The sequence below is a fragment of the Rhea pennata genome, chromosome 19 (genome assembly GCF_028389875.1).
Source record: "Rhea pennata isolate bPtePen1 chromosome 19, bPtePen1.pri, whole genome shotgun sequence".
NCBI lineage: Eukaryota > Metazoa > Chordata > Aves > Rheiformes > Rheidae > Rhea > Rhea pennata.
The window spans coordinates 1,048,835-1,063,351 of record NC_084681.1 but is presented as its reverse complement, the minus strand read 5'-3'; the positions used below and the strand labels follow the sequence as shown (position 1 = coordinate 1,063,351).

Sequence of the window (14,517 nt, the reverse complement as noted above, 5' to 3'; positions counted from 1 at the left end):
GAAAGTTTGGGGGAAAGCGATCTTCATTCGGTGCCTCCGCCTAAGTGTGGGGATCTCTGCTTCACAGAGCAGCCTTTGGAAATGCCCAGCACACGGATGCTGAGGCTACTTCCGAATCAGAACCCTTGTATCTGGTGTTATGAAGGTCAGTAAAAGAGGCGACAACCCAGAGACCTGCATACAAACCAGAGAAACCCTGAATGTAAAAAAAAAACAGCTTTGGCTGGGCCATGTAATATTAAACATTAACATGCTTTTAGATGGATAAAAACCACAATCTCTTCCTACACATAAGAATGTAATTTTCCATGGAATCAGCGTGTGTCTTGAGTCCTCTTTTTACCATTCCAATGAAATACATCAGCTGAAACCTTTTCCTTATGCCTAGGATATTTCAAACTCAAATTCCTGATAAGGAGTGACACGGTGTTCAACATCTATTTTCTAAGTCTTGTTGGGTTTCATGGGTGATAAGTCAGCTGCTGAAATTCCTGCAGGTTTCTAAGAAATAATGTGACTAGTCTTATTATAATTAATAGAAGGGAGATGAACACGCACACAAACTTATCTTTCTGCCGTCTACACTGGGGAACATCCATAGGCTTTTCTACACGGTAAAATAAGCACTACATAAATCTGAGGTGTGAATTTATAGTACACTAATGACTACCCATTAAAGTGCTGATTGAACAGTTAGGATGCGGCAAGCAGGAGAAGCTTACTCCACTTCCAAAGACGATGCCAAGAGTTTCTGTCCTTGAAAGCAGCGCATTCTGCGTTCATAACTTAACTTATTTTGCATTTCCCACACAGAAGAGCACTGAGGAATAACGCATGAAAACCCAGCCCCCTGGAGCACAGGCTGGCACCAGGCACAAGCGGCCCAGCGCAACGAGCTCCTGCTCCATTGCAGCTCTACCAGCTCCGCCGTTAAAGCCCCGATGGGCGCCCGGTGCAACGCCCGCGGGGCCGGGCAGAGCCAGGCGCTGCCCAGGCGGCCCCTGCTCCGCCGGGCCCTGCCCAGCCTCCGCGCGCGCTCTCCGCGGGGCGGGCAGGCAGCGAGAGACTGTGCAAAATGCGTAATCACAGAAAAAAAACTAGGGCACCAGCAGCGTGTCACCGGCTTTTGATGTTTCCCTCTCACGCGCGCCGCCTCCTCCGCTCTGCGAGGGAGCGCGGCGAGCCCAGGGCGAGGGGGACGCGGGCGGCTTCCCCGCGGAAGCGTCGGCGGGATTACGGACGGACACTGAAGCTTAAGGGATTTAGGAGCCCGTTCCCCATTAGCATCCTGCCCGTGGGATCTTCCGCAGAGACCTACAGCAAACAGCGGGACCCTGCTGACTTCTGAACGCCCGGCTCCGGCTGCACAGCAATTTCCCTCCCTTTGTCAGACAGGAAAAAAGGAATTGCAGATGTGTTTTTCGTGAGGAAGAGGGGCAGCGTGCGCAGCTGAGCTGTCCCAGAGGACAGGTCGGGCCCTGGCCAGGCCGCGGTGACGCTGCTCCGCTCCCGCCTGTGCTCGGCGCCGGAGCGGGTCCCGCGCCGGCACCTCTGCGCACCCGCGCGGGGCCGCGGCCGCCCGCTGCAGCTCAGAAACCCCGAGAGCGCTGAAAAGTTACCGAGGGGTGATCCGGAAGGCAAAGCTGGCGGTTCTTTTGGTGTGTGCACGTGCGTGTGCGTGTGCAGACAAGGACGGAAATCACCGCACGAATCAATTCTGAAACTGAGAGGTGGATGTGGGATGTTTTAAACCTGCCTCCATTCAAATCTGCTGCTTACGAGTCACAACAAAACTTCATTAACAAAACATGATACCAGGCCCCGTTCATCCTCCCAGCTCCTGATTCCCGCTGCAGGACAACGCTGACGGTAAAGAGACTTCTAATTTGCAGCGGCGTGAGAGAGAGGAGAGTGATGCCTGGGATCTCTGCCGGGCATTAGCATCCTCTCCTTCGGGATCTGGGGCTCGGGAGCCAGTTTCCCAGCAGCCTGCACACGGCACGGCCAGTTCCCGTCCTGCCCGGAGCAGAGCACGCATTTCCCGGGCTGCACGCCGCGCCGGCTCCTGCCTCCTCCCTGCGCAGGCCACCTCGCAGAGAAGCACGTGTGCTGGCGGGGGCAGTGGGAACGGGGGCCCTGAAAGACCTTTTGGCACTCGTTTGTGGCCAGGAACACCCTGGTTTACGCTCTGTAGTCAAACAAGCATCTTGGAGCTGGCAGGAACCAAACAGGACAACAATATTGGCAGCTGCCAAGTGGGAGCTGCCCACCTTGCCCAGCCCGCTGGCTTCTCGTCCAGGGAGCATCACCAAGGCGTCAGAGCCCCTGCTGCAGCTCTCCCTGCAAGTCTGGCTAATGCAAGATCCGTCCTCAAGCAGCCAACGTGATTTCTCTGCTACACTTTTAAGGGAATGCTGCAGTTTTAAACCACAAATTAAATTTTTAATGAAACTTCATAACTGTTGTACCCAAATGTAATGTAATATTGATAGGAGCTGTGCATCCAGTTAGCGTGAGATTGCCCTAGAAAGCTTTTTAGGATGTTATGCAATATATAGCTAAATTAATTATGTGTAATGAAAGGATCCATGTCCCTATAGCATCACGGAGACCTACTAGTACAAAGAACACACTTTTCATTCTCACTGGATGTAAATGTCAGGCCGTTTAGAAGGAAGCTGACTTTTGAGAGGAGCAATGAGAGAAAGGGAAGGAAAAAGGGAGAGAGAGTGTATGTGTGTGCATGAGAGAGAGAGGGAGAGGAACAGAGAGGGAGAGATCTGCAAAGAAAGACTGCAGCAAAATGCAGCAAATTTCAGAACTCCAGTCCAACATGTTTGTCTGTTACAGAAAGGAGCTCTCCACCTTGCAGTGTGTTTGTACTAGCTGCACACCAGGCTCAAGCTGCTCTAATGAGATCTGTAGATTTCGAAGGTGTAAAATAGATTTTGCACATATCCTGTTTTACAGACTTGACCACAGAGCAGCTCAGGGCTGCGTGCTCATTTTGTGTTTCTTGTCTGGCTACATGAGCACGGGGCTTTAACAAGGATCCATCTCTCACCCACCTGGGATTCAGTTAGCAGCAAACCCAGGCAACGATGTCGCAGGGTGATCAGAGATCCTGTCCCTGGTGTAGTCTCTCTCTGACTAGCCCCTGTATCACAAGACCTGCTGGATAGCTCTCGGCATGTCCTGTTTGAGGCATGCTGGGGATAGGGGTGCAGAGCCAGGAATAGGGGCTGGAGCGGACGATCCTTCCAGACCTTGAAGACAGCACGGGCACAACCAGCAGCCCAGCTGCATACCAGCTGGCTGCACAAGCAAAGAGAGCTGGGTTTCTCGCTAAGTGAAGCCGACCCATTACTATTTCCCATCACAAAGCCATCTCCATCCCATAACGTATCAAATTGCTCCCACTGCACAGAGACTTAAATGCGGAATCAGCATTACCCCGCAGGAGGAAGCTTTATGTGCAGCAGGCTTCACAAACCGGAGGGAGACCTTCCGCTCCTGGCTTCCCAAGGCTCCAGCTTCCAAGATTAAAGAAATTTGTCCACTTAAAAAATGTCCTTTATGTGTTTGTAACTCTGCTGCTCTTACATAAAGGTTAGCTTTGAGCAGATTGAATATTTACATACATCACCTCCACCTTGGACAACTGGCCATGGCAAAGGGCACCATGGAGTCCAGACTTCTGGTCCCCAGAGGGAGCACCCTGGACTCTCCAAAATTATGCCCATCCATCATGAATACAAATGTGCCTGCTGGCTCCTGTTCAGAACTAAATCGCCTCCAAGGGTCCTTGATAGCTGTGCTCAGCTTGTATCATCCTCAGAGGGATAAATCCATGAGATGCAGAGAGCTTGTTGGAAGTGGTAAGAGAAGAGTTAAAAATAATAGGGGCTCCATTATTCCATTATATCCATACAGCTCCTAAATCTACAAAAGCAATAATGGATCTTATTGCATGATTCAATGATTCTGGAAGAGCTGAAATCTCAATCACATTTTCTAGTTCTTTCTTTGCATTAGGCAACATAGGGTTATTTTGCTTATCTATTGTAGCGCAGCTTTGTTGTTTTTTCCTATCAAGGTATTTATACGGTCTCCATCACCATAGTATCGGAGTGTTTATTTTATTGAACCTGTCACCTTGGTCTCATCTCAGCATAATGTACTGTGGATGACAAAAGATTTCTAGTTAAATTGGTTCAGTGACATGAACAGCTTTGTCAATACCATGCAGATGTTAACAGAAGTGGGAACCAATTCAGCTGCCTCTCGGATCAGTTTTACATGGTGCAATTACATTGCCTGCAGTAGCATTATTTTTGGTTTACATTCCTGCCAGTGGCAGAAGAATTAGACCTGCAGTCTTTTCAGTCCTTTTCTCAAAAAACAGCACAAGTGAGACCGGCCTGCCCAGGAGAAGGTTTCCTGCCTGTCCTGCTCCTCAGCTCCCCTCTACTCCGTCACCATTGCATTCAAAGGCATATAGCACAGATAGCAAAGAAGAGGAAAAGCAACCAGGGCAATAAAGCCAGAACTGAACAACCTAGAGGAAAATGCAGTTTTTTCCCCCCCAGAAGTTCCTGGAGCAAAGCACACAGCAGCAGGGGCAAGTTCCTTGCCGACTTCAGGAGGCTCTGAACTATGGTGCATGGGTGGTATCAGGGGCAATAATCAGGAGACTTGGGAGGGCTCCATACAACCAGTCTCTGCGCCCCAGCAACCTCTGCAGCCGCGGGGCAGTTCTGGTGACTGACACCAGTGCCCAGCACTGCAGGGTCCCAGTGCCAGTGCCACGGAAATGCCCGGTGCTCCAGCACGGTCCAAAATCCTTGGCCACTTCCAGGCCCCTGCCTGCGCCACAGCGCGGCCCCGGGCCCCCTGGGCTGCGTGCCAAAGGGCATACCTAGCCACGGCAGGGAATTATTTTTCGACAACTGTTGGATCTGTTCTGCTGTGCCCGATGCCAATGCCAAACTCTGGGTTTGGCCATTATATGCTGTTTTAACTGTAATCCACTAAACCTTGCTGGATAAGGACAGGGGCCTCCCAAAGGCAGGTGAGAATGCTTTTGGGGAGGAAACGCTTCTTGCCGTGGTGGTGCAGCGGGGTTAGATAAACACTTGCAACGGAGACAGTGTAAAGTCACATGCACAGAGCCTTGTTGTGAGCACTTCCTTCATGCTGCAGCTCCTGGGAGCGCTCCTCGGGGCTGCTGAGAGCCAAGACAAAGAGGGGAAGCATCGCAAAGTGGTAGTATTTCATCTTTGCAGTAGGCTGCTCCACAGACAGAAAGTCCTTGTGTTTTACTGACCCACTTCACTAATCAAAATTAATTGCTTCCCATTTCACGGGATAACTTGCCATTATGTAAATACTCCAGCCATATGGACTGCTGCAGTGCAGATTTAGTAGCGCAGGCAAAAAAGTGATCTGAGAGGACCAAATTCACCTCTGGTGTGGTCAGAAGCATACTGACCTGGGCGGTGTGCAAGCTAAGCCTCTCATCAGTCTAGGTATTCCCTGTGGAGGAGAGGTATCCCACAGCACACAGTGCCACAGAAAGATGAGGATACAGCCGACAGGCAGGTTTTCAGGAGAGCCTCCAGGAGGTGGAGGTGCCCGGGCGCAGGTCCCTTGGGAGCAGGGAAGGCTGGGAGCCACGGATGCAGGCGGAAGCCACCCGCTCTGTCTCCAGGACCGAAGAGGAGCCGGCCTTGGCTGAAGTACTGAAGATGAGGAGGGCAGCAGCTCCGAGGGCTGCTAGCTTCCATCAAGGACAAATCCACATATTAACCAGGATTTTTGTGTGTGTGTGCGATTAAAAAAGGAGAAGAGTAGTAGCAACTGTTCTGCCACAGCAGAGCTACTCACTGATGCCACTGCGCTGCAGCTGGCTCCCAAGGATGCGGCTGGGCCCCGGCGCCGGCGCCCGGCTCGGCTGGCAGCCCCTCACCCTTCCGCCAGGTCGGCCGCAGCCGGAGGCGGCGTCTCGCTGAGAGCCCCTGCTGGGGCTGAGCACCAGCGTGCCCCATAGCCGCCAGTGTCCCCCCATGGCGTGCCCCATAGCCCTATCATCCCCCATGGCGTGCTCCATAACCCCAGTGTCCCCCCACGGTGCACCTTGCAGCCCCAGTGTCCTCCCACAGCACGCCCCATAGCCCACCCATGTCCCACCACGGCAGGTCCTGCAGCCCCAGCTCCCCCCACGGCGCGCCCCATAGCCGCGGCGTCCCCCGCAGCAGGGTCTCTGGGGGCGCAGTCCGGAGGGCGGGGGATGTGCAGGGGCAGGTTAGGGGGTGCCGGGCCGAGCTGCGCCGCCAGCCTCCCGGAGCGAGCCCGGAGCGAGCCCGGAGCGAGCCGGGCGGCCGCAGCCCGCTCCGCTAACGCCCGGGGCGCCGGCGGCTGCCCGGGCCCGGCGGCACCGAGCGGCGCCGCGGGCGGCTCCAGCCCCGGCCCCGGCGCGGGCGCAGGGAGCCCGCCCGGCCCACGCGCGGCTGCCCCCGCGCGCGCGCACAACACGCACGCGCGCGCGCGCCCCCCCCCCCCCCCACGGCGCGCGGCCCCGGCGCCGCCCACGGCGCCCCCCGGCCGTGGGAGCGCTACATTGTAGCGCGCCGGGATTCCACGCGCCGTGACGTCAGGGCGCGCGGCCCCGCCCGGGCGCTATAAGAGGGGGCGCGTGCCGCAGTGGGCCCGGCAGAGAGCGGCCGAGCCGAGCCGAGCCGAGCCGAGCCGAGCCGAGCCGAGCCGAGCCGAGCCGAGCCGAGCCGAGCCGAGCCATGGCCGCGACGCTCCCCGGCAGCCTCCTGCTCCTGGCGCTGCTGGCGCTGCGGGGGCGCGCCCAGGGCTTCGGGCAGACGCGCTTCATTTGCACCTCGGTGCCCGTGGACGTGGACATGTGCACCTCCCCCGCGCAGAGCGGCGGCGCCGCCGAGGACCTGAAGACGACGGTGCTGCAGCTGCGGGAGACGGTGCTCCAGCAGAAGGAGACCATCATGAACCAGAAGGAGACGATCCGGGAGCTGACGGCCAAGCTGGGCCGCTGCGAGAGCCAGAGCGTGCTGGACGCGCTGCCCAGCGAGCCCCGGCCCGGCGGCAGGAAGCAGCCCGGCTTCTCCAAGAACACCATGGGGGACCTGTCCCGGGCCCCCGCGGCCGAGACCTTGAGCCAGCTCGGACAAACTTTGCAGTCCCTTAAGACGCGGCTAGAAAACCTGGAGGTGCGCGGCGCGGGGACGGCGAGCCCCCGCGGCGGGGTGGCCCGGGGGCGCCCGCCCGGTAAGTCCCGGCGTACCGACCCGCTTCTCCTGTTTGCTCCTTGCAGCAGTTCAGCAGGATGAACTCCTCGAGCCAGACCAACAACCTGAAGGACATACTCCAGAATAAAATAGACGACCTGGAGAAGCAAGTTCTGTCGCGGGTGAACAGCCTGGAGGAAGGGAAGTACAACCCCAAGAACGAGTCCGAGGAGCGCGGCAAGATAGAGAGCACCCTCACGTCGCTGCACCAGCGCATCAGCGACCTGGAGAAAGGTAGGGGCCCTCCGCCGGGACCCCCCCGGCCCTGCTCCCCACGGGGTCGCGCTGCGCCGGGGCTGCAGGCAGCCCGGCCGTGCCGTGCCCTGCCCTGCCCAGCAGCTCCATCCTGGGAGCCGCCGCTGCCCCCGGCCAGGGATTAGGGACCGGGCTGTGCCGCAGGGATTTGCTCACTGCCCTCTCCAGCCCGTTGCATAATGGGGGAGATGTGGGGGGGGGACCCCAAACTAGCGGAGTCCCGGGGTGCGCAGAGGGGTCCAGCCTGCGGAGCGCAGCGGCACCCTCTGTCCCCCCCCTCCCCCCGCAGGCCAGAAGGACAACCGGCCCCCGGACAGATTTCAGCTCACCTTCCCGCTGCGCACCAACTACATGTACGCCAAGGTGAAGAAGACCCTGCCCGAGATGTACGCCTTCAGCGTGTGCATGTGGATGAAGTCCAGCGCCTCCCCCGGCATGGGCACCCCCTTCTCCTACGCGGTGCCCGGGCAGGCCAACGAGCTGGTGCTCATTGAGTGGGGCAACAACCCCATGGAGATCCTCATCAACGACAAGGTACAGGTAGGGGGCTCCCCCCGGGGAGTGGGGTACCGGGGGGGTGGACAGCTGCCCTGACCCACTGCCCGCAGGTGGCCAAGCTGCCCTTCACCATCAACGATGGCAAGTGGCACCACATCTGCATCACCTGGACCACGCGGGACGGCGTGTGGGAAGCCTACCAGGATGGCACGCAGGCTGGCAGCGGCGAGAACCTGGCACCCTACCACCCCATCAAGCCTCAGGGCGTCCTGGTGCTGGGCCAGGAGCAGGTGAGACCCACAGTGAGGAGGAGGAGGAGGTGGTGGTGGTGGTGGGTGGTCCAAGCCTCGTCCCCCGTGCCCCCCTGCACCCCGTGACGGCGGCTCCCTCCCTGCAGGACACGCTGGGCGGCGGTTTTGACGCCACGCAGGCCTTCGTGGGCGAGCTGGCCCACTTCAACGTGTGGGACAGGAAGCTGAGCCCCGGCGAGGTGTACAGCCTGGCCACCTGCAGCAGCAAGGCGCTCGCCGGCAACGTCATCGCCTGGGCCGAGGCCAACATCGACATCTACGGCGGGGCCACCAAGTGGACTTTCGAGGCCTGCCGCCAGCTCAACTAGGGCCCGTGGACTCGCGCGAGAAACCTCTTCATCGCCCTTCCTTTTTTTTTTTCTTTTTTTTTGTGCAAAAACAACGGAGAACGACGTCACCCGCTCCGTCCCGGGGGGCTGCGCAGCGGGGCTGCCCCCCGGAGCCCCCCGGCCGTCTCGTTTCTGTCTTGCCAATGTCCTTCAACGCCTGCGTGCCTTGGCCCGGCGCGGCTGCGCCCGTCCCGCCGCCCCCGCCCGGCTCCTCGCTTCGCCGCTGCCGCCCCTCTCCGGCGCCGGGGCGGCCCCCACCCCCGGCAGCGCTGCTTCTCTTCGGAGAGAGCCCCTGGGGGGGGGCCGGGCTGGAGCCCCCTCAGGTCCCCTTGTCCTCCAGCCCGAAGCGCCCCGGGCTGGGCGGGCTGCCGGAGCCGGGGGGGATCGCGGAGCCTCCGGCCTGGATCCTTCCTGCAGCCCCTCTCCGGCCTGGAAACTGTGTGTGTGGGGGGGAGGATGGCAGAGGGCCCCCCCCCTTCCCATCCCTCCCAGGGCACCTCCCCACTCTGGAGCGGGATTGCAGAGCTTCTCCCCCCCCCATCCCTCCCAGGGCACCTCCCCACTCCGGAGCGGGATTGCAGAGCTTTTCCGCTCCCCCCCCCCATTTCCATCCCTCCTGGGGTGCCTCCCCCCTCCGGAGCGGGATTGCAGAGCTTTCTCCCCCCCCCATTCCCATCCCTCCCGGGGCGCCTCCGCGCGCCGGAGCGGGATGGTGGAGCCTCCCCGGCCCCATCCTCCCGGGGCGCCTCCGCGCGCCGGAGCGGGATGGTGGAGCCTCCCCGGCCCCATCCTCCCGGGGCGCCTCCACGCGCCGGAGCGGGATGGTGGAGCCTCCCCGGCCCCATCCTCCCGGGGCGCCTCCACGCGCCGGAGCGGGATGGTGGAGCCTCCCCGGCCCCATCCTCCCGGGGCGCCTCCGCGTGCCGGAGCGGGATGGTGGAGCCTCCCCGGCCCCATCCTCCCGGGGCGCCTCCACGCGCCGGAGCGGGATGGTGGAGCCTCCCCGGCCCCATCCTCCCGGGGCGCCTCCACGCGCCGGAGCGGGATGGTGGAGCCTCCCCGGCCCCATCCTCCCGGGGCGCCCCTCCGCCCCGGAGCCGGGGGTCCCTGGCGGAGCCCCGCGCTGCCCGCGGGCGCCCGCGCTCCGACCTGCCTCACTCAGGTACGTCCTCCCGGCTCCCGCGCGCCGTAGCGGGTGGAATAGCCTTTCCCGTCCCCTGGAAGTTCAGCTACCACTTAAAAGTCTGAAGCCTTTCTGCTTTTGATAATACAATATATCGTTTCTCTTACTGTAAAAGGAAGTTTATTACCAATTAAAAAAGGGTATTTTTATGAAGAAAAGAATATAGAATTACACAATGCTCCCTGAGGAAAAAGTACTTTGAGATTCTGCAGGAAAAGTGATAAAAGAAGCGTATTTTGAAATAATAAATGCATTTTGTATGGTTTCCTTTTCTAAACTCCTGGTTTGTACTACAGATTGCAGAAATCACCCCGCCGCCCGCCCCGCCGAGCCCCCCGGGGCTGCCCTGGCGGCAGCGGAGGGCCGAGGCAGAGAGGAGTCACCCCGGGCCGGAGCCGAGCGCGGCAAAGGGGGCCCAGCGCGGCCGGAGCCCGCGCGCCCGGCGCCCGGCTGAGCTCCCGGCACGCAGACCGCGCCCCAGGGCGGCGTATTTTAACTGTGCTCTTTTTAAAAAAGAAAAAGGACCGTTGTGAGTCAAATTAAGTTCCTTCTGCCAACCTGTCCACATCAGCTAACAGCTACGAGCACGAGCCGCCGAGAAAGATTTAACCTCCAGTCCCAGTTGCATCTGATTTGCCAAAAAAGGGTGTGATGGCAACATAATGTATATATTGTATAGCGGGGGAGAGAACAGCATATCTCGATCTGTCGTTATTTTGCTAACCAAAGCTGTACACTTTTCCTATTACTTGCTATCTGTCTGTTCTGGGTTTTGAATGGGTTACAAATATACTACGCGTCCAGCCGGCATCAGCAGTTCTGAAAATGCACTGTTTCTACTGATATTCATGCTTTTTCCATGTTATTGCCGAGATTACATGAATTGTTGACTTTATTTTTACACAATAAAGAGTGAAGAAAGACGTGGGGGTCTCTCTCCAGCGTCGTGCAGCTCCGCTGTGCTCGGCATCGCTGCCGGGGTGCTGAGCACCCTGATGTGGCAAAATCCTGCTTGAAGCAGGAATTTCTGCCCTGGAGCCTGATGTAGGCGTCTCGCCTTGGCGGTGCCTGCCGTGCTGCCTCCTCCTGCAGCTCCTTCCACTGTTTTAGGCGATACCAATGTACAAATTGTTTTTTTTTTTAATTTAGTTCTTCCAATCACTAAATGTACGATTCCAGCTGGAAGTTAAACTCGCTCTGCCTTCCCCGACAGGCTGGCAATGGCAAAGACGGTGACATGCTGCATCCCGCAGTGCCTGACGCCTGTCAGCTCCCCGCAGCAAACGTCAGCGCTCCCATCACCGCCGGCGGACGGTGCCAGGGCCCCGCGGGAGCGCGCCCGGAGCGTGCGTTGGCCTCGGGAAGGAGCCGGGTCGGAGCCGCCAGGCAGCTCCTGGAAGGCGCTGCCCGCCGTGCGGGGTAACGCCGCCGGGGCCATCGTGGCGGCACCCGCGCTGCTCCGCCGCGTGGGGCGGCTCGCGGGATTGCTAAGTAATTGCTACGAATTCCCACTTGCTACCCAGCTGCTGCAGAACAGTCCTGCCGGATAAACTGTTGTTAGCATCCAGCTACGAGCAAGAAAACCGCTGTTTGTTCTCCGCAGCCTGCCGCAAGCGGCTCCTCCGGCCGTGATTTCGCCCCGTCCCACTGCGGGTGCCAGCGGGCAGGGCAGCCGAATGCCTCCCCCTGCCCACGTCCCCCGGCGGCCTAGAGGAAACCTCAATCAGCAGCTCGGCAGCTTCACGAAAGCTCTGGCGCCGTGGCGATGCGGCCGGCATCATCCCGGCGATGTGGCCGGCATCATCCCGGCGGCGCTCCCAGCGCGGACGGCTCCGCTCCCGGAGCCTCCAGAGCGGTTCAGCAATGTTTGCCAATGCAGATACACTCCCCCCTCCTCTTTTTCACCCCAAACCAGCTGCCCCAAGGACGAGCTGCTTGGTTTCATGTCCCTGGGAGCAGCCTGTATCTTGGCAGGGCTTGGGGGCTGCAAGCCCACAGCGCCCGCCTGCTGCTGCGGGAAAGGAAAGCGATGCTGCACCATACCTTAAGCAGAAAAAAAAATTACACCAACAAGCCTATTTTTTCCCCCTACTGGTAGCTGGAAAACGCTGCCGGGATTGGAGCTGCGCTGCGCGAGGCTGGGGCGGAGCGGGGAGAAGCCCCCAGAGCCACCGCACCAGCCCTTTCCACAGCCTCCCTGGACGGCAGGTCTGGAGCATGCAAGGAGCCGCCAGTCGGAGGCTTCGGCACCTCGAGGGCTAACGAAGGCGCCGGCTGGTCGCCGCCAGCTGCCCAGGGCCGCGAGGAGACGCGGATAAGGGAGTGAGCGCGTTAAATCCGGGAGGCTCTTAGCGTGGCGGAGCAGATGGAGCTCCCGGGCTGCACGAGGACAGGCCCCGGGACGCGGGAGACGGGGCCGACGGAGCACTCTCAAGGGCGGGATGCAGCCGGGATTTGCCGCTCTGCTCCGATCCGACTGCTCCCTGGCAGCTCGGGGGGAGGAGAACCGGGGAGCAGGCGTTTTGCCCCCTCTGCCCAGGCTATCCCCGCCAGGTTTGAAGCAGCAAGGAGATGACGGGCTGCATTAAATTGGCAGCATGTTCTGGCAGGTCCCCCCAAAGCACCCAGGAAGGTCGGGAGAGGCGGCCCAACGCCCGCCCCGAGCCGTGGTCCCCCCAGCCTGGCCGCAGGGGGTGCAAAGCTGCCCTCTCCCCACGGAGAGCACCGGGCACGGTTCAAGGACACGCCGAAGCAGCCTGCCACCGCTGCCGCAGCCCCGCTGCACCGAGGGGCGGCGCGGGCTCGACGGATCCTGCCGGCAGAACCGGCTCGGCAGAAGCCGGAGCGAGCGGGGGGGGGGGTGGGAGCTGCTCCGCTCCAGCCCTGCGGCGCCCGGCCGGGGCTGCCAGGTCGGTGGAGAAAAGCTTCAGTTTTGGTAACCTGAGTTCTGCAGCTTACTTGGGCTCTCGGTGGCTGTAGGATTTGGCAAACGTGTGCGAGGTCAGGAGCGCCAGCGTGCTGCCAAGCTCCCTCCGCCCGCAGCCGAGGGAATGCAGGGCTCGGGCTGCCCACGCCGCCGCGGTGCCAGGCCAGGCAGAGCCGCCTCCAGCCCGGCGGGACGAGCAGGGACCCCGAGCGGGTGGCAAGGGGCAGCCCGGAGCGCTGCAGCTGCCTCGGCTCCCGCCGGGAAGCAGACGGGGCCGTTCCCCAAGGCTGTTCCTTGGTGCCGCAGCCCCGACGGTGAAGCTGGGGAGATGCCTGGGGGCAAACACCAGAAGAGCTTTGCTGCCCAGCAGCCGTGGGTTGGGGACGGCGCTGCAGACAGTCGAGGGGCAGCAGCGGGGAGGCAGCTCCGAGCTGCTGGTGGAGGCCGGCTGGAGAAGGCTGGGAGCCGGCGGCTCCGCGGGGAGCTCGGGCAGGGCCGTTTGCACCAGCCGATCAAAGCGGGGACACGCAGGTGCTGCTCCCTCGTGGCTCGCTCCAGGAGGCAGGAAGCTGAAGTTAAATGCAGTATTTACCCTTCACCCTGCAGCAAAGCAAGTCTTCCTGCCCCTTCTCCCGTGCTTGTGGCCAGCTCGGGCCACCAAAGGGGCCCCTTCGAGGGAGGACGGGCAACAGCCCCACGTCGGGATGGCGGCACTGATCCCCCACGGTCCCACCCACCCTGAGCCTCTCCCTGCTGCTTCCCACCCCAACAGCCACTTTTGGAGGGATCCTAGTAGTCCTGGATCTTGGCTTTCCAAGCAGGAGCGGAGCCTGCTCTCTGCGTGGGGGGACCCCCGGCTGGAGCCATTCGTCCAGCCGCCAGCTCCGGCCCCCCGGGAAGGCCGCTGGCACACCACCGCCTCTCGCGCAGGACGGAAGGGAGGATGCGTCTTCCAAAGCCAACTAAAAATAGACGTGGCATCGCACTATTTATGCTGTGTAATTAGCATTTGTTCTTCGCTTACTGAGAACCCCCAGGGAGCAGAGCGGAGCTGGACCCCACGTGTCACGTTTGCTCCACGCCAGGCTCCCGACGTGGAGGGACGGGCTGCAGCCAGCTGCCAGCCCGCCCTGGCCTCGCCGCCCGGCAGGCTCGGCACCGGCCGGACCGCCCGGGCTCCCGGCACGCGCTCCCCCTCGCACGCTTGCTTGCCACCAGCCCATCTGCACCCTGGCCGCAAGCAACAGATGACAAGATCCACAGCGATACTGGAAATTAGGTCAGCAATAGCCTGCAGCAGATTTTAACATTTATCATCCCGGCTCCTCTGCTGCAAGGCTCTTATGTAACACGGAGCTGCCCCGAGGCAGGCCCGTGCGCGAGCTCGGGCACGGCCACCTCCAGCCCCAGCACCCGGAGAGGCCGGACTCGGCCCCCGAGCCCCCTCCGGGGAGGGGAACCGACAGAGCCCAGGCTGCTTCTCAGCCCTGGCACGGTGCTTCCGAAAGCAGGGAAGGAGCAGCCTCCTCCCGGCCAGGCGAGCCGAGCCGCAGCTCGCTCGCACCAGCCTCCGGGCTTCCCCGCGCCCGGCAGCTCCCCTGCGCCCGCCGCGCCGGGCCGTCCCCTCCCGAGGGGAGCCGGGACCCGAGCCCCCCTCCAGGCTTGTGGCGTGCAGCAGCCCCGTGCCACCCGCGCTCAGCTC

The 14,517-nt window shown here is 60.9% G+C and overlaps 1 protein-coding gene across 2 annotated transcripts; it reads left to right on the top strand.

Moving 5' to 3' along the window:
* Positions 1–6,726: 6,726 nt before the first annotated feature.
* Positions 6,727–9,262, top strand: NPTX1 (neuronal pentraxin 1). 2 transcript variants are annotated; one of them, XM_062591655.1, is made up of 5 exons: positions 6,727–7,235; positions 7,343–7,547; positions 7,858–8,102; positions 8,177–8,356; positions 8,464–9,262. In XM_062591655.1, exons 1-5 carry the CDS (start codon positions 6,795–6,797, stop codon positions 8,683–8,685), a joined length of 1,293 nt encoding a protein of 430 aa, XP_062447639.1. In that variant the 5' UTR covers positions 6,727–6,794; the 3' UTR covers positions 8,686–9,262. The 2 variants fall into 2 exon arrangements, with proteins under 2 accessions (XP_062447639.1, XP_062447638.1); XM_062591654.1 differs by having other exon boundaries at positions 7,340–7,547.
* Positions 9,263–14,517: the final 5,255 nt, after the last annotated feature.

What these genes read in the sequence shown, in the direction of transcription:
- NPTX1 (XM_062591654.1), top strand. Translation starts at nt 6,795, where the DNA reads ATGGCCGCGACGCTCCCCGGCAGCCTCCTGCTCCTGGCGCTGCTGGCG. An exon ending in CGCGGCTAGAAAACCTGGAG is followed by an intron (nt 7,236 to 7,339) that starts GTGCGCGGCGCG and finishes TGCTCCTTGCAG; the next exon opens with CAGTTCAGCAGGATGAACTC. An exon ending in TGGTGCTGGGCCAGGAGCAG is followed by an intron (nt 8,357 to 8,463) that starts GTGAGACCCACA and finishes CCCTCCCTGCAG; the next exon opens with GACACGCTGGGCGGCGGTTT.